Here is a 19,033-nt window from a genome sequence, read left to right as displayed (position 1 = left end):
ACACCATCCACTTTTGTAGTATTGCCAAAAAGGCATGAACTGAAGTAACCATGAGGAAAAATCAAATAATCCCAAATTAAGGAACATTCTACATTTTGAATCCCTAAAATGTCAATGTCTTAAAACAAGGAAAGGCTGAGAAGCTGTTCCAGGTCAAAGGAGACAAAACACAGCTCAACACAGTGCTTTACCCTGGATTGGATTTGGAAACAAAATAGTTTTTTTTCCTTTCGCTATTAAGAACATTAGTGGGACAACTGATGTAATTCAGCTAGATAGTACTGTTCTTGATGTTGACTGCCTGATCTTGATACCTGTGCTGTAGTTATAGAAGAGAATGTCCTTGTCTTCAAGAAATGCACACCACAAGATCTAGAGGTAAAGGAGCATCATGTCTACAACTACCTCTCAAATTGTTAAGATTAAAAAAAAAATTCATATATATATGAATGAGAAAGCAAATGTGGTAACCTGTTAGCATTTGGGGAATCTACGTGGATAGGTTGTCATGAATTCTTTATTATTTTTGCAACTTTTCTATAAGACTGACATTTTTTCAGAATACAATTACATCCTCCCTACACCCCCCCCCCAAAAAAAGGCATGTAGTTGAACAACTACAAGTTGTCAGCACAGTGATGGGATGTGGGAGTTGAGGGTGAATAAGATGCATCCCCTGTCCTACAGGACTCACAGTCTAGTGGGCCATACTGGCAGCAGATCCAAAGACATAAGACCTCCAGGGAGATAACAACAATCTAGGCAAGAAATGGGGAAGGACTCAAAACACTAGAAATAGATTTACCATATGACCCAGGAATCCCACTCCTGGCATATATCCAGAAGGAACCCTACTTCAGGATGACATCTGCACCCCAATGTTCATAGCAGCATTATTTATAATAGCCAAGACATGGAAACAGCCTAAATGTCCATCAACAGATGACTGGATAAAGAAGAAGTGGTATATTTATACAATGGAATACTACTCAGCCATAAAAACTGACAACATAACGCCATTTGCAGCAACATGGATGCTCCTGGAGAATGTCATTCTAAGTGAAGTAAGCCAGAAAGAGAAAGAAAAATACCATATGAGGTCGCTCATATGTGGAATCTAAAAAAAAACCAAACAAACAAAGCATAAATACAAAACAGATATAGACTCACAGACATAGAATATAAATTTATGGTTGCCAAGGGGGTGGGGGGTGGGAAGAGATAGACTGCGATTTCAAAACCATAGAATAGATAAACAAGATTATACTGTATAGCACAGGGAAATATATACAAGATCTTATGGTAGCTCACAGTGAAAAAAATGTGACAATGAATATACACATGTTCATATATAACTGAAAAATTGTGCTCTACACTGGAATTTGATAAAACATTGTAAAATGATTATAAATCAATAAAAACGTTAAAAAAAAAAAAGAAATGGGGAAGGTCTGAACTTCTCAGGCAGTGCCAACATAGTGGGAATGACATTAAAGGAACAGTATTTATGATCTGGTGACTCACTGGACTTGAGTAGGGAACCAGAAAAGTGTAGTGAGGTGTCCGCGTTTCTTACACAATCCAACTGATGGATGGTTGGACCAGCCCCGTTCACCAAAAGAGAGTGCCCAGGAAGTTGGTGAGAATAATAGGATTGGTTTTCGACAGCTCAGTGATGCTGTTAAGTAGAGAGTTTGAGCTACAGGCCTGTAGTTTAGAGGAGTGATCGGGGCTGAGATATAGTCTGGGGAGTCATCAACATTAAGGGATTAGAGGAATCCACTGAATAGGAAGAGGGCACAAGAGAACCTCAACATCTGAGGTCGAAGTCTCACTCTTTGCCTCACCGAAGAGAATGTCCTTCAAGCTCTTATTTTTCTATTGACACTCTAGGCTATTTGCCAGCTTTTTCCCGGCTCGATGTGTGGTTTTGGGAAGCCACTCATTTTGCAGACTTGTGTTTTCCCATCTGTAATTGAGGACATGAGAGAGTAGTTGTCTCAACTGCCTCCCAGGGTGAAGGCAAAATAATTGAGGCCATAAATGCCAGCTATTCTAAGTAATGACCACAAACTTTGAGCTGGGATTGCTCCAACCATCTCCTGCCTGCCTAGAGCCTTGCGCCTTTGAGTATTGATTTCTGGTCCTTCCTCCTTAGTGAATTAAAGGCAATTAGAATGCCGCAACGATTGCAATTTGAGAGCAATTTGATAGTGCAGGTGGCAAGGAATGGGGCACTAGACTCAGAGATATAAATAATGAGATAATACTGATCTTGGAGTCAATACATACAATAAAATGCACAAAACTCAAGTGTACCACTGGATGATTTTTGACAGTACATACACCTGTGCAACTCAGACTTCCATCAGGATACAGAACAGCCCCATCACCCCCAGAAAATTCCCTCAACTCCCTTTCACAGTTAATCCCTGGCTCCCATCTCCCAGGGGCAACCACCATTCTATTTACCTCCTTCCCTTAATTTTATTTTTCAATGTTTGAAACTTGGGGGTTATTTAGAGAAAGTAAGGATGGTCAGGTGGCAGAGCCAGGCATACATTTTAGGCTCTCCATGGAGAATGTGAAACTGAGTTGTGGCTTAGGATCATTTATTCCACAGAACTTTATTTATTAATTTTTTAACAGGTATAGTTGACGTACAATATTATGTAAGTTTCAGGTGTACGTGATTCATAATTTTTAAAGGTTATAGTCCATTTATAGTTACTATAAAATATTGGCTTTATCCCCTGTGTTTTACAGTATATCCTTGATTCTTATTTATTTTATACATAGTAGTTTGATGATGGAGGGTGGGTATAGCTCAGTGGTAAAGCACATGCTTAGCATACATGAGGTCCTGGGTTCAATCCCCAGTACCTCCATTTAAAAAAAAAAAAACAGTATACATAGTAGTTTGTACCTCTTAATCCCCTCCCCCTATCTTGCCCCTCCCAGCTTCCCTCTCCCCACTGGTAACTAGTTTGTTCTCTATATCTGTGAGTCTGCTTCTTTTTTGTTATATTCACTAGTTTGTTTTATTTTTTAGATTCCACCTGTAAGTCTCTGTCTGACTTCACTCAGCATCAAATAAAGACTCTTCTCTTCCCCCACCAAAGACGTTTTGCAAGAGTTGGCCTCCAGCCAGCAGGCTCTTCTCCATTAGGAAAAGGGAGAACTTGCTTAACCGCTTTGAACTTTCCTTTTGAACCTGTTTGTGTTTAACCGGACCCTCGACCCACTCTCTCGGTGAGGCATTTTAATAACTTTGTTTTTTGTTTAAATCAGAGATAACCTTTAGCTATCCGTCCAAACTCCAAGGCTTAGGTCCGCTGGGCTCGAAGCCTCTGCCCCGCCGCCCTGCCCGGGTGGCTCTGCTGGATTCTTGCAGCCGCGAAGGAGGGGAAGGCGTGGGGGTGCCGGTACCCAGCCCCACCCCCAGCCCCAGCCCGGGCCGCCCTGGCCGCCCTGCTCGGCCACCTGACCTCCGAGCCGCCTGCGAGTCACCAGCTTGGTGAGTGTCCGGGTTGAGCCCGCCCCCCAACCCCCTCCCCGGAGAGGGACCGTCTGGCGACAGCCAACTCCCCAAACCCGCGCGGCTGGAGGGAGACCGATCCTCTCTGCCACCCGGGCTGGGGACCGGGCGGGCGCGATCTTCAGCTCCCCGGGGCCCCGCAGTCACCCGAGGCCGCAGCCGCGCCAACGGCGGGTGCCAGGAGCCCCGGCCGCAGCGGTATCCCCGCGCAGCGCGGCCACCTGCCGCTGCGTCCCCGCCGGGCCACCGGTTCCGGGCCTCGGCCCCCTCTCGCAGTGCTCTCTGAAGCCGGGGCAGAAAACGGACACTTGCCAGCCCTTTCCTCCCTCCCCAACCCCGACCCTCGCCTTGCACGACGGAGCGTGGGATTAAAAGCTGCTATTGCAAAAGTCCCGCATGTGACCTTGGGCCTTATCTCAGATTGATAGCAGGAAGATCTTTGGAGCCTTTGACAATTTTTAACAGCCAGTGAGGACTGCGAATGCTCCGGCGCCAGCAGGCAGTATTTGGGAATGATGTCAGCTGTGAGTTTCTTTAAAAAAAAAAAAAAAGGCGGTTTACTGAAGGAAATATTAAATCAAAGATTTTTCCCTTTTACCCCTATCATTAATTTACCCATCCATGCATGGGACCACTGACTTCAAATCAGTTAGTTGTTAGGGAAAAGGATGAAGACGCAGGCAATTTTGATCACCATCAGGGCAGAGCTGGGGAAAGAGAGAAGGCTCTTGAAAGTTACCTGTGTTTCCTCTCCCACATGGGTTTCTTAGGTAAGGATTCTTTTTTTCTTTTCCGATAAGTTTTCGTTTTCTTCTACCTGTTCCCCAGTCACAGCCAGCAGAGAATGTTCCTGCCTCTGGAGTTCAAGACTCCTTGCCACACTGGCCCAGTGCCTTCCTAGGCAGCAAGAACTAGCTGAGGGGCTGTCAGTTCCTACAATGATGCCCCTACAATGTCCTTTTCTCCCCCTTTTCCACTGTCTGAATTTGAAAATGGATGTTAGTTCTATTTAGTGCATTACCACTGGTGGGCATATTTCTAAAAATGCAGCTCAGAAAAATGCAGAGCAGGAGACTCTGGCCTTTGAGCAGTCAGAGAAGGCAACCCACAACATCCACAGATAGGGAAGGGCGGCAGGAGAAGGTGACCCTGCAGACGCCCAGAGGGGCCACCAATGAGGGAGCTGCCCGCCCCCTGACCTGCCCTGGGGGCTAGAATGCTGACATAAAGGGAGCCTTGCCTTGTCTGAACAGCCAGCTCTCTCTGAGGGTCACAAGCGCCAAGGTGTGGGTTTTGGAGTGTTGCTTTCTCTCTCCCTCTCTTTTTTCAAGAAAGCTTGGGGGAAAAAAGAGTGCTGGTAAGTTGACTGAAGATGTCTTGTGTTATGGCCTATCCGCTCTTCCTTCTTTCTCATACGTCTCCTCCTGTTACATTACATATTTTGTTCTGATCTGGGGAAAGTGTCCAGCCTTTCCAGCTCTAATTATAAAAGCTCAGTCCCCAAAACCAATTCTGAAGGAATATGAAATATTTGAGTAAAACAGAGCTAAAGGTAAAAAAAAAAAAAAAAAAGAAGAAGAAGAAGAAAAGAAGAAAGAAAAAAAAAACCTGTCTGTATTGGGATCTGACCGGGGTCTTAAGCCAGGTGTTTCGCTGAATTTGCTCCATGAGATGACATTTCATTTTGTCTCTGTTGCCTTCAGTAGATCTCCCCCCATGACAATGTCTTCCATTAAGATTGAGTGTGTTTTGCGGGAGAACTGCCGCTGCGGTGAGTCTCCAGTGTGGGAAGAAGCATCCAAGTCTCTGCTCTTCGTAGATATTCCCGCAAAAAAGGTTTGCCGGTGGGATTCGCTCAGTAAGCAAGTGCAGCGAGTGATTGTGGGTAAGGACAAAGGCTGGGCTCGGTTCTGCCCAGTCAGCCATCTCTTCCCCGGGGAGGGGGCGGTCACCTAATACGTCGTTCCTCCAGGACCTTCTTGGTAAAATGTACTGAATATGCTTTAAAACTCTTGGCTTGTCATCTTTTCTGTGTCCCCCTCTTTGATCCAGGAGTAGATTCTGGATGGTCAATACCGTCCTCTTCATTGCTGGTCCCGGGCAACATTCTCCATTTTGTTTTGGAAGATGAGTCATGGTAGGATTTTTCCTTAATACCTTCAAATAACAGCGTTGAAAGTCGGAGACCTGGTTTGTGGCACAGCAAAGGCCCTCTACCATGGATCAGGCCAAGACCTTAGTTTGCAGAAAAATAACAGCTGTATCCCTTCTTTGAATGTGCAGAGAAGAGCTCTTATAAAGCATTAACCAGGACTTTCTGTTCACTGTGCAAGATAAGATGCATGAAGGAATTTCGAGTGCATTTGAGTGTGATTCTGTTTATGGCCCTGGGATTTCCAGAGGAGGGGTTTATCACATTCTATAGCCCAAGGGTATGGGGCTTGACAAGCAATCAAGATGTTTATTTTCATTATTGCATTCATGGGAAAGAGATACCAGGAACCCTTGTGACCTTAGGATATTCTCTCTCTCAACCCAGAAATGGGGACTTCAAACATTTTTTTTAATTGAAGCATAGTCAGTTACAATGTGTCAATTTCTGGTGTATCATCAGTCTAGTGAAACAAGCCAGAAAGAGCAATGAAAATATCATATGATATCAAACTCTTCTTTTAATGAGAGAGAACAGCTTTTAATTCACCCGGGACATGACTGTGGCTAGAGGCAAAGTGACTAACCCTCTGTGATCAGAGTGGGAGGAGGGACCCATCACCTTCCCTAGTCTCTCTTTCCCAGCACGCACAGATTAGGGGTAGATTCCTAGCCCTCTTCTGCAAAACAAAACAAAACAAAACAAAAAAACCATGGAAAGGCCTTGCAGTGTCAGCAGTAGCTTAAAAGCTAACAGAAGCCTCAGGCCACAGGTTGGGATCCCTGATGAGAATGTTACCCTCCTAATAGTGTCCTGCACCTGCCCTGGGATTCAATGGCTTGAATCAACTTCTGTGCAGGGCTTTTAGTGAAGAGTTGCTCCCAAAGAACCCAGCATCTTGCACTGAATAGGTGCTTAGGGAATGTTTTCAAGACCCATTCTGATAAACTAATTACCTCACCATGGTAATCAGTCTCTCCACTTAAAAAATAAGAGGTTTTCTTATACTTGGAAAAATAATTAAACCCAGAAAACCTTAAATTTAAATATATAAAATGTGGTATAATGAAGTGATTTTTTTAATCACTGCAGCTACATTTCTACTATTTTTTTAATCAAATTTGTTTCTATTTTTTTTTAATTCTATTATTTTTTAATCTATTATTTTTTACTTGATTTGAGAAACAATTTTCAATTCAATACATAGGAAAGAGAGCCCCTTAAAAAAGATGAGTCCTAATTGAGAAAAAAAAAAGACAAGTCCTGTGTTGGAGGGAGAGAGAGATGTCACAAAATCTAGTTGCTGGAACTAAACAGTTTGTGTCTCTGAATTTTCTGAAGATCAGGCAAATTGAGCATCGCTTGCTCTGTGACTAGGGCTCTGGTTCACTCCCCCCTCCCACCCCACCCCCATTAGCAACCTCTCCTCTGAACTTGCGGTGGCGCCTGCCCCCCAGTGTATGGTGGCTGCTGTGGTTTGACTTCTCTGCTTCTCCCATTAGACTGGGAGCTTCCAGAGGAATTGGGTTTCCTTCATCTTTCAACCTCTGCTGCCCAGAACGGCATATGGAGTTTATGCTCAACGAATATACTCAGTGATGTAGCTTTCACTACTCAACAGAAAGAAAGGAGCGCTCCCAATCGTCAAAAGAGCTGCATCCCCTTAGAGATGCCAGGTGACCTCCTGGCCGCAGGGTGCTGCTGGACCACAGGACGGTAGCCTGCACCCTGACTACTGCTTTTGCCTCTGCAGATGCCCCAGTCAGCTCTGTGGCCCTTCGCCAGTCGGGAGACTATGTCGCCACCGTTGGAACAAATTTCTGTGCTTTGAACTGGGAAAATCAGTCAACACTTGTCTTGGCCACGGTAGATAAAGACAAGAAAAACAATCGATTCAATGATGGGAAGGTGGATCCCGCTGGGAGATACTTTGCTGGTATGGGTTATCTTTATCACCTACTTACTGAGCTTTGGTGAAGACCAGAATAGGACTTTTGGGGGGGGTAATTAGGTTTATTTATTTATTTACTTTTAATGGAGGTACTGGGGACTGAACCCAGGACCTTGTACATGCTAAGCATGCGCTCTACCACTGAGCTACACCCTCCTACCCCCAGAATAGGACTTAAAAAAGTCTCACAGCTGCAGTGGTAAGAGAATTATTCGTAATGAGTCTTGAGTTCTTCTCTTATAACTAACTACTTGAGTCACTTGTATCCAAAAAAAAAAATCAATGAGAAAAATTTCATAGCTATTCCTTTCAATTTCTATCTCTAGCAGACTAAAATTTGTACGGTATTTTGGTAGTTTCAATGAGTTTTTAAATAGAGGTTGTGTTGTTGTTGCTGTTTCAATTGAAAATAATTTCAAATTTACAGGGGCAAAAAATGGTAAGAACAGAACAAACAACTCCTGTACATAGATTCACCTGTTGTCAACATTTCGTTCCATCTGTTCTCTCAATATTTATAAACATTTTTCTCTATGATTGTTTGAAAATAAGCTGCATATATCATGTGCCTTTACCTCTAAAATATTTCGGTGTGACTTTCCCAAGAGAAAAAAAAGACACGTTCTTATATAACCACCGTACAGTTATCAACTTCAAGACGTTTAACGTTATACAGTCATTGTGTCTGATGCACTATCTGTATCCCAGTTGTGTCAATTCACCAGATAATATCTTTTAGAGCATCCCCCATACCCAGTATAGGATCCAGTCTAGGATTATATATTGTATTTAGCTGTCATTCTCTTTAATCTTCTCTCATCTGGAACAGGACATAGCGTTTCTTTGTGTGGTTTTTTTTTATGACATTGCCATTTTTGAAGAATACAGTCCTACCCAACTCTCCTCTTTGTTCATAGAATATTCCTCATGTTCCTTATGTTTTTGTGTTTGTCTCATGTTTCCTGGTGATTAGATTGATGCTCTACGTTCATGGCTAGAATCACCGCATAGGTGATGCTCTGTCCTTCTCAGGGTATCCCATCTGGATACCATCTGTCCTTCGTCGGTGATGGTAGTTTTAATCACCCAGTTGAGGTCTTGGATTTCTCCACTCCATTGTTACTATTTTTAATTGCAATTTATAAGCATTTTGTGGGGTTTGTTAGTGATCTATTGCTGTGTAACAAATTACCCTGAGATTTAGTGGCTTAAAATAACAAACATTTATTATCTCACATAGTTTCTGAAGGTCAAGATTCTAGGTGCCTTAGCTGGATAGTTCAAGGTTACGTCATGAAGTTGCAGTCAAGGTGTTGGCTGGGGCTACAGCCTTGGAAGGATCTGGAGTTTCTGAAGGGGCCTGGAGGGTTTGCTCCCAAGCTCACTCACATGGGGGGTGGCAGGAGGCTTCAATTTCTTACCACATGAGCTTCTCCAGAGGGCTGTCTGGGACATGGCTTCCCCTAGGGCCAGCGATGAGAGAGAGAGGACACCCAAGACGGAAGCTACAGTCATAACCAATCTCAGAAGTGACATAACATCACTTTGCCATGTGCCATTGGTCATACAGTTATGGGGGGGGGACTAGACAAGGGTGTAAATACTGGGAGGCAGGGACCATGAGGGGCCATCCAGGAGGCTGGCTGCAACGTGGGGAGATACTTGAAGTCCAAGCAAGGATCCTGGTCCTCATCAAAATTTCTCCCTTAGGTTTTCCATTCCTTGATGATTCTTGCCTGAAGCCATCTTTATTATGATGGCTACAGAATGACATATACAGCTTTAAATGAATTTTAACTCTAGTTTGAAATGAAATAATGCATTTCACATTGAATTCTCATTTACCTCCCATCCTAACAACCCTGTAGTTAGCCAAAGTGGATTCTAAATCCCTGCTGTTTCCACCTCCCCATTCTGCCCCTCACATCATCAGCCATGCTGTCCTGGCTCCATTCACTTTCAACACAGAAGGTAGGTGAGATCTGGGCAGCTGGCTGTGGATTGATTCCCACCTGCTTGGACTTTAAACAACCAAAGATATAGACCAGGACAGGTTGAAAGATTAGAGATGAGAATCCGTTGGAAGCCCTTCTGCCAGTAATGAATGCGGGATGGAGAAATATGATTGGATACCCTACCTCCTGTTGAAATTGATTTTCTCTCTCCCTTATGACTACAAGTTTACAGCTCTGTGGCTCTTGGTAAGACAAAATTAAAATGTCAGAGGCCTGAGTTCTTAGCCTGGAGTCCCTAGTTTTTAACCTGTGCCCTCTTGAGACCCCTTAAAATTGTAGGCATCATTTTGCATCTGTCAGAAGCATCTGAGAACCTCTTTCTAGAGCAAGCCCATAGACTTCAGCAGACATTGAGCGCTGTCCATGGCCCAGAAAATGGTGGGGTCATCTGATCATCTAGATGGCGTCTCTCAGTCTTGGGTAATACCCTGAAGGTGTCCCCACACCCAAGGCCTCACTATGAGATAATGATGCATAAACCAGGGCTCCAGGTTGTCCCTTCACACCAAGGAAGAGCCCTTTCCAAGCAGCGGGGGTATTCACATTCACGTTCCAGGCATCTCTTTTCCTTAAGGCAGATAGCGGGGAAGGGAGTGGGCGGGGCCAGAATATTAATGAAAGAAACCCAACTGCCTTATAGCAGAAAACAGAGAGGGAGGATTTATCCTGTCTTGCTTGCTATTCAGGCTTCCAAGTTTCAGTCCATTTTCCTCTGACTCATTCTTCTTTCCAATGGAGCACAGTATAGTAAATGAGCCTTCCAGTTTCTTCAGGATGTCAAAAATCTGTTCTGTCCCCTGAGATCACACTCAGGTCTATCTAAGTGACTATTCCGTGGGCACTTGTGAGGAATGTATCTTCTGCTGTCTTTGAATGGGATGTTCTGAAAATGTCACTTAGATCCAGTTGGTTGATGGTGTTCAGTTCTGCTGTTTCTTTGCTGATTTTCTACGTACTTGTATCAGTTATTGAGAGAGGGATGCTGACATCTCCAACCGTCATTATGGATTTGTCTGTTTCTCCTTTCAGTTCTGACTTTTGCTTTGCATATTTTGAAGCTCTGTTGTTAAACACACATGCATTTAGGATCATTATGTCTCCTTAGTGAAGTGACCATTTTCACCGTATCTAGTACCCCTATTTACCTCTGGTAATTTTCTTCCCTCTTAATCTATTTTATTTTGTCTGACATTAACATAGCCTCTACGCGGTTTTCTTTTAACATTTGCATAGTATACATCTTTTTCCATTCTTTTACTTTTAAGCTACCTATATCATTATATTTGAACTGAGTTTCTTGTTGGCAGTGTATGGTTCTATTTTCAAAAACAATTTATTCTGGCAATCTCTTTCTTGATGTGTTTAGATTATTTACATTTAATATAATTATTGATATGCTTTGACTTAGATCTACCATTTTACTATTTGTTTTCTCTTCTCTCCCTCTGTATTTTTTGTTCCTCTGTTTCCCCTTTCCTGACTTTTTTGGGGGTTATTTGAACATTATTTAGAATGCAATTTTAATTTATTTATTGAGATTTTTCACTATATCTCTCTGTATAGATTTGTAAGGGTTCCTGAAGGGATTGCAAAATGTATGGTTAACTTTTCACAGTCTATCTAGAGCCAATATTTTACCACTTTAATTGGTAATCACTCATTTATGTTATAGTTGTCTTTATACACATAGATTGAAAACCCAATGAGAAAGTGTAAATTTTTTAACATTTAAAAACATTTTTTTAATTAAAAAAAAATTGGGGGTTGGGGGATATTAGGTTTGTTTGTTTGTTTATTTATTTATTTATTTATTTTTAGAGAAGGTGCTGGGGATTGAGCCCAGGACCTCGTGCATGCTAAGCATGTGCTCTACCACTTTGAGCTATACCCTGTCCCCTCAGAAAATGTAATTTTTGCTTTCGATCATCAGAAATATTTTAAAGCACTAAAGGGAAGAATAGTCTATGATATTTACTCAAATATTTACTCTTTCTATTATTCCTTCCTTTAGCAATTCTTTTAGGACAGGTCTGCTGGCTATGAATTCTCTTAGTTTTACTTCATAGGAGAATGTCTTTATATCACCTTCATTTTTGAAGGATATTTTCACTTAATATAGAATTCTAGGTTGACACTTTTTTTTCTTTCAACAAATTAAAAAGGTCACTTCCTTCTGACTGCCACAGTTTCTCATGAAAAATCAACACTCATTGAAATCATTATTCTCCTAGATGTAATATGTCATTTTTCCTTCATTGATCTCGAGGATTTCTATTTAACGTCAGTTTTCAGAGATTTGATTATGATGTATCTAGGTGTAGGTTGCTTTGGGTTTTTAATCCTGTTTGGGATTTACTCAGCTTCTCAAATCTATAGTTTTGTGCTTTCCACCAAACTTGGAGAGTTTTGAGCCATTACTTCAAATATTTTTTGGCCCTGTATTTTTTCTCCTCTTCTCTAGGAATCCAATGACACATCTGTTAGCCCTTTTATTGTTATCCTACAGGTCCCTGATGCTCTGTTCTTTTTTTTTTTTTCAGTCTATTTTCTCCGTTGTTTAGACTGAATCATTTCTATTGATCTAGCATCTGACTGTATCCTCTGTCATCTCTATTCTGCTATTGAGTCCATCCAGTGGTTTTTTTTTTTATTTCATTGATTTTATTTTTCAGTTCTAAAATTTTCACTTGGATATTCTTTATATCTTCCACTTCTTTGCTGCCATTTGGAGTTTTAAGACTTTACAAATTGTTCATTTGAGCATTTTCATCAGAGCTGCTTTGGTCTTTGTCAAATAATTCCAACATCTGTGCTGTCTCATTTTCTGCGTGTGTTGATTCTTTTTCCTGCACAAGTTGAGATTTTCATGCTCCTTTGTGTTGCCAAGTGATTTTGGATTGTATCCTGAACATTTTGACTGTTACATTATGGGACGCTGAGTCTTGTTTAAATCCTATGGAGAACGTTGATGTATTTGTTTTAGTAAGTAATCTGTATGTTTAGGTTCAGACCACAAGTTCCCACCTGCTTTCTATTAGGTGCCATTAGGATCTGTCCCACATGTGTGCCACGCAGTGGTCAGTCTGAGACCTAGAATTAGTTCTATCCATCAGCTACGTTTTCCAAGCCTTTGGTGTGCTAATTATAATCAGATCCAAGCATATACAAGCAGAAGTGAGCCCAAGAGATCACAAACAGCTTTACAGGGTTGCCTTTCTGACCAATGTCCCTCTTCACTATCTTCTAGTACTTTCCAATTTCCTGGAGCTCTCCTTTTCATTCCTCCAGCAAGAAACCACCCACTTCCCTGGCAGGAGGAGAGAGAGAGAGAGAGAGAGAGAGAAAGAAAACATGAAAGCAACAGTGTCTGACTCTGCCCTTTCATCCCTGAAGCTTCACTGAATAGAGAGGAATGTCCCCTTCCCTCAGAGTTTTGATTCCTGTAGTTTTCTGTCGCGGGCCCCCTCCCTCCCTTTGCTACCCTGGCTGCAGAATTGCCTGGGGACTGGTGCATGAGAAACTGGAGAAAAAGAAGTGGAAAATAACCAGGGGATTTCTTCCACTCTCTCCCTGAGCCTCAGGAGCGTTTCTGCTCCTTGAGCCAGATAGAGAGGGTTTCTCTTGGCTCGCTCTCTGTCTGCACTACAGCGCTCACTTCCAAGTTTCAGGCTGGATTGAGTTCAGGCTGGGACAGACTGGAGGATAAAAATGGAGAACTCGCCACCAGTTAGGTGATACTTCAAATTCTGTGTTCTTCTCTGAGCTGCCTGACACCGACTTGTCCGAGTTCTCAAATAGCTACACCATGCATTTTGCCCAGATCTTAAGAGTTGTGCTCAGTGGGAGAAAATGAGTTTGGTGCAGATGTCTGGAACCAGACCCTCTCAGGGTAGTTTTAATTTGCATTATAAGCAAGGTTAGTTATCATTTTGGGGGGAAAAAAACCCATAGGACCCAGATTGGGACTGCATAATAATTTACTTGATTTCATCATGGGGAAGGAGCCTTGGCGAAAGAAGACGGTATAGTGTGTAGGTGGGATGCTGTGTGGCTGAGCTCGGTACCCTTGGGTTTTTGTAGGCACCATGGCTGAGGAAACAGCTCCAGCAGTTCTGGAGCGACACCAAGGGTCCCTGTACTCCCTCTTTCCCAACCACCACGTGGAAAAGTACTTTGACCAGGTGGACATCTCCAATGGCTTGGATTGGTCTCTGGACCACAAAATCTTCTATTACATCGACAGCCTGTCCTACTCTGTGGATGCCTTTGACTATGACCTGCAGACAGGAAAGATCTGTATGTACTTTTTCATTATTTTTCTTCAAATTGCTGGCATTTGGGGGGGGGGTGAGGAGGTAATTAGGTTTATTTATTTATTTACTTTTTTTTTTAAGAGGAGGTACTGGGGATTGAAACCAAGACCTCATACATGCTAAGCATGCGCTCTACCATTTTGAGCTATACCCTTCCCCTGCTGGTATTTTTTTTTTCATATGTATGTGACTAGTGAGTTGCCTCTCCCCAACCCATGTGAAACAATCCTTATTTGTCAAATAGAGAACTGTCCAATGTTATGATTCCAGTATTGTAATGATTACGCAGGCTATGCCACCTGTCATGTCATGGCTCTCAACACAACTCAGTTTGACCACAATTGGCATAATATGGTTAGCTCCTTAATCCTCTCTCTTGCAACTCTCACTAGAAAGAGGCTGACTTTAAAATGGGTCCTGTTCTACCAACAGATGCTTCAAGACAAAATAATATACAGCAGAACAGGACAAAAGAATAAAAAATTAGACTTCAGGGTTGATATTTCTTATTCGTACTTTAGTTAACTCTAGGCAAGTACTCAAAGACAAGTTAACAACCTTTCCAAATGGAAAAGGAAAAAAAAGTAATTACAGATTGCTCAACTCCATCAGTGGGCTCTGAATGAGCCATGGTTAGAAACTGGGAGGGAAGGAATTATTGGGACGAATTTAGAAGAGAGTGCTTGAAACTTTCATGAAAGGTGCCAAACCACAGGAGCAAAACCAATCAGAAAAATGACGTGGAAAAAAATCGTAAGACTTCCGTGTAGATTTAATCAGAGGCAAACTATTCCAACACAGATGTTTTGCTTTGAAATATGTAGCGCTCTTTTTCATGACTGTTTTTACCCATTTTACTTACATGAGGTTTTAACATTTTTTTTTCCATCATACCTCAATCTGGTTACTGTAATGACCTGGCTTTTGTAGTATAAATTTCCTTTGGATTTTGATGTTTATTTCTTGTCTATTATGATTCCCCCTTTAAGGCCATCCAGCTGGTTTTGGAATACCTTTCAGAAATGAGCTCTTCTAATATTTAGTTTTGACAAGATGATCTTGGAGCAGTTAGTCAGGCAGAAACAGAACTCAGACATCTTACTAGTTTTTGTGCATGAGCTGTTCACATAGCCTTCTAGATCTTGGAGTTAATCAAAGTAGGCATTTTTGTAAATAAAACAGCAAGGTCTAACCGCAGACTGAAGTGTATCTGAGGTGGGCATGCAGGGCTTCGGCTCAGATCAGCCTCAAAAAGAAATTTATTTTTTTAATGGAGGTGCTGGGAATTGAACCCAGGACCTCGTGCATGCTAAGCGTGTGCTGTACCACTGAGCTATGCCCTCCCCCATAAAAAAAAGATCCTTTTTTTTTTTTTAAAGAATTCTCCTTTCTTTTTTGTCTCCTTCTCTGAATGCTTAGACAGCTGTGTCTGTACCCAAACTAAAGGGAGTGAATCCACCCAAAATCCAGCAGTAAAAATCCTTTGTTGAGGGCTACCCACTCCTGTTTCTAGACATTTTTAGAATTAGGAATCCTCCTAAATCATCCTGCCTGTAGTGCCCACATGCCAGACCATGGATAAGCAGAAGTGGTCAGTATTTATAATCAACTTGACTGCTTATTGTTTGATGCTCAGTATTGAGTAGCCTGTTGTTTTGGGGTGTGTGTGTGTGTGTGTGTTTGTTTGTTTTTACCATAGCCAACCGCAGAAGTGTTTACAAACTGGAGAGAGAAGAACAAATCCCAGATGGAATGTGTATTGATGTTGAGGGAAAGCTCTGGGTGGCCTGTTACAATGGAGGAAGAGTGATTCGTCTGGATCCTGAGACAGGTAGACCCACAGCAAAATGAATAATCCCCGTTATGTCTAGAAAATACCAGACCTTAAGGGGCTGGAGAAACTTCATTACTAATAAAGTTATATAGAGATATATTCAAAGGTCTCAATTGGATGATTTTGGGAATAAATGCCAAAGATAGAGCCCAAAGTTTATTGGTTGGAACTTTTTTCCTGTAGAAGGTAAGTCTTTTTGCTCAAAATAAATTAATTGTTAGGGAAATGAAATACCTCGGTGAATTCTGACCTCCAGATCTCCTTGGAACCTCCCTATTGCTCCGCAAGGGGTCCCGAAATGATGCATGGGTTGGAAATTTGCTAGAGATAGACTTTGAACGAAATATTTGGTGATCTAGGGAAAAGACTCCAAACTGTGAAGTTGCCTGTTGATAAAACAACCTCATGCTGCTTTGGAGGAAAGGATTACTCTGAAATGTACGTGACCAGCGCCCGGGATGGGCTGGACTCTGAGGATCTTCTGCGGCAGCCTGAGGCTGGTGGAATTTTCAAGGTGAACTGGCTATTTTATTTTGATGGGGAGGTGGGAGATCTTCAGTTAAGCAACTGAGTGATTATTGCTTCTTTGTACTTCCTAAACACAATTCTATTTGGCATTTTAAGCTCATCATGCTACATTTAAAAACATCTTATAAATTTTCTAGGCCTTAAGTAATCTGAAGTCCAGGACAATGTGTCTAGCCTACTTTGTACAGTACTTAAAAATATTTTTTTTGGCTTCATCAGTGTTTGTTGAAATTCTATAAATTGGTAGAACAGGCTTGGAAAACCAGTGTTTGAAATATGTTTATAAGATTAGTTGATTGTTTTGGTGTCACAAGAATATTTTCAAGTTCTTAACTTTTTTTTTGGCAATGAAGTGAACACTGATAACAATGATAGACCTGGCTGATACAAACCACTATGTACAGAATAAACAACAAGGTCCTACTGTATAGCGCAGGGAACTGTATCCAATGGCTTGTAGTAACCTGTAATGAAAAAGAAAAAAAAATATATATATATATTAATATATATGTATATACTGAATCACTGTGCTGTATACCAGAAGCTAATATAGTGTTGTAAATCAAAAACTTAAAATTAAAAAAGAAACAAGAAAAAAAAGATAGATCTTTTGAGCTGAAAAGACATGTAGAAATCATCCAGCTCAAACCCCTTTCATAACAGATGGGGAAATGATAGAAATAAATTCAGGTTTAAATCCAAGTTAGCTGTAAATGGTTGCTAGTTGGATTATTATCTATGCAAATAATTGGGTTGGACCATGAATAAATACCTAATCAAGCAACTCCTTTTTATGATAGGAAATAAAACAGGAATAACAGGTGGCTAAATATATTGTTGTGAATCATAAAAATGCTTTTGGAGACTACTTGTGAATTACTATGTGTCAGAGTTTCTCTCTTTTCTTTTTTTAACAGATAACTGGCCTGGGGGTCAAAGGAATTCCTCCCCATCCTTATGCAGGATGAGTGACAGGCTGTCTTTCCTAGTGGAGAAGACTCTGAAGACAACTAGAAAATTCTAGAGCTGAAATTTCAGTCTAGTTACCAAAAAAATAAAAAATAAAAGAAGAAGAAGAAGGAGCAATGATATTAACAGGATTAAATTTTTATTTACAATTTTTAAAATGGAGAGCATTTTTAACAAGGGGGGACAGGTGGTTTCGGTAACACATTATATAGAAATTTAAAGAGCTGTTCAGCTGTCAACCAGCCTCTTGATTCTTTGCAAATTGCTGGTGCCGTTGGGGGAGAGGGAAGGGACCGTGTCTGTTCTTTATTCCGCATTCCATACTTCCTATACCGAAAGCTTCAAGACGCTAATAAATAGTAATCTGGTAACGCTTATTATGATTTGGTCCTTTTTATTTCCACCATAATCTTATAAAACATGCTGCTATGCTAACCATACCTTCCTATAGGGTTATTTCACAAACTAAAATATTGCTGGTGGGTAAGAATCCTACACTTTGGCAAAAATCCATGGTTCCAAATGCCATCTAATAGATGTAAAAGTAATGTATCACTTTGGAAAGAATACTTTTTTTAAAAAATAGCCTTATTGAGTTATAATTGACCATATAGATATTTAAAGTATATAATTGGATAATTTGACATATATATACATTAATGAAACCAACAGCACAAGTAAGATAATGAATTTATCCATTACCCCCAAGACTGTCCCTATGTCCCTTTGTCATCCTTTCCTTTGGTCCTTCTGTATGCCTGCCCCCATCCCCAGGAAACCACTGGTCTGACTTCTGTCACTATAAATTCGCCTTAAAATTGGATAGTGTAATTTCTCCAACTTTTTTTCCCAAAAAATTGTTTTAGCTCTTTTACGGAAAAGAGCTGTATGGTCCCTTTGGCCTTCCATATACATTTTAGAATCAGCTTGACTATATCTACAAAAACAAAATCCGGTTGCAATTTGAATTGGAATTACTTTAAATCTGTAGAACAATCTGGAGGGAATGAGCAATTTTACCATTTGAAGTCTTCCAATCCATGAACATGGTGTGTCTTTCCAGTTATTTAGGTCTTCTTTGATTTCTTTCATCAGCATTTTGTAGGTTTCAGCCTACAGATCTTGTACATGTTTTGTTAGATTTCTCTCCAAGTATTTCATTTTCTGAAACTATTATAAATGTTATTATTATTTAAAATATTTTTTGTTTCCAATTGTTCGTTGCTCATTTATGGAAGTATGACTGATGTTTGTAGGTTGACCTTGTACCTGATGACTGTTAAACTCACTTCTTAGCTCTTAAGAGTATCTCTATAGCTTCTCTGGGATTCTTTGGATATATAATCATGTCTTCTATGAGTAGACAGTTTTATTTTGTCCAATATGTACATGTTTATTTCTTTTTCTTGCCTTATTGAACTAAAGACTGCCAATAGTATGTTGAATAGGAATAGGAAGAGTAGGTATCATTGCCTTGTTCCCAATCTTAGGAGAAAGCAGACCATCTATCTTCATTAAATATGATGTTAGCTATAGGGTTTTTCGCAGATCCCCTTTCTCAGGTTGGGAAAGTTCTCCTCTAGTTTGCTGAGAGTTTTTAAATTATTATTATTATTCTCTTGGATGTATTTTATCAAATGTTTCTTCTGCATTTGTTGATATGACCATATGGTTTTTCTTCTTTAGACATTAACATGATAGATTTTTGCATTCCTGGGATAAACCCGCCTTGG

General features: G+C 41.0%; 2 protein-coding genes across 2 annotated transcripts in view; both read left to right on the top strand.

Moving 5' to 3' along the window:
* The window catches only part of JADE3 (jade family PHD finger 3), a 138,389-nt gene extending 135,135 nt beyond the window's left edge, over positions 1 to 3,254 (top strand). The window contains exon 11 of the mRNA XM_031445341.2: positions 3,053 to 3,254. Coding sequence (XP_031301201.1) covers positions 3,053 to 3,228 — 176 coding nt within the window. The 3' untranslated portion in view covers positions 3,229 to 3,254. The remainder of the gene's footprint in view (positions 1 to 3,052) is intronic.
* A 2,000-nt stretch (positions 3,255 to 5,254) lies between these two features.
* On the top strand, positions 5,255 to 17,677 carry RGN (regucalcin). The gene is made up of 6 exons (XM_031445356.2): positions 5,255 to 5,423; positions 7,444 to 7,626; positions 13,737 to 13,952; positions 15,669 to 15,800; positions 16,163 to 16,317; positions 17,249 to 17,677. The coding sequence occupies exons 1-6, from the start codon at positions 5,255 to 5,257 to the stop codon at positions 17,297 to 17,299; spliced, it is 906 nt and encodes a 301-aa protein (XP_031301216.2). The 3' UTR covers positions 17,300 to 17,677.
* Positions 17,678 to 19,033: the final 1,356 nt, after the last annotated feature.

Source organism: Camelus dromedarius, chromosome X (genome assembly GCF_036321535.1).
Source record: "Camelus dromedarius isolate mCamDro1 chromosome X, mCamDro1.pat, whole genome shotgun sequence".
NCBI classification, from domain to species: Eukaryota; Metazoa; Chordata; class Mammalia; order Artiodactyla; family Camelidae; genus Camelus; species Camelus dromedarius.
Note: the sequence above shows the minus strand (reverse complement) of the source record. Positions and strands in the feature narration are given on the sequence as shown.

Excerpts from the sequence above, each read along its gene's own strand:
- RGN (XM_031445356.2), top strand. The coding sequence starts at position 5,255 with ATGACAATGTCTTCCATTAAGATTGAGTGTGTTTTGCGGGAGAACTGC. Across the intron at positions 7,627-13,736 it reads CGCTGGGAGATACTTTGCTG|GCACCATGGCTGAGGAAACA; the intron begins GTATGGGTTATC and ends GGGTTTTTGTAG. Across the intron at positions 13,953-15,668 it reads CCTGCAGACAGGAAAGATCT|CCAACCGCAGAAGTGTTTAC; the intron begins GTATGTACTTTT and ends TTTTTACCATAG.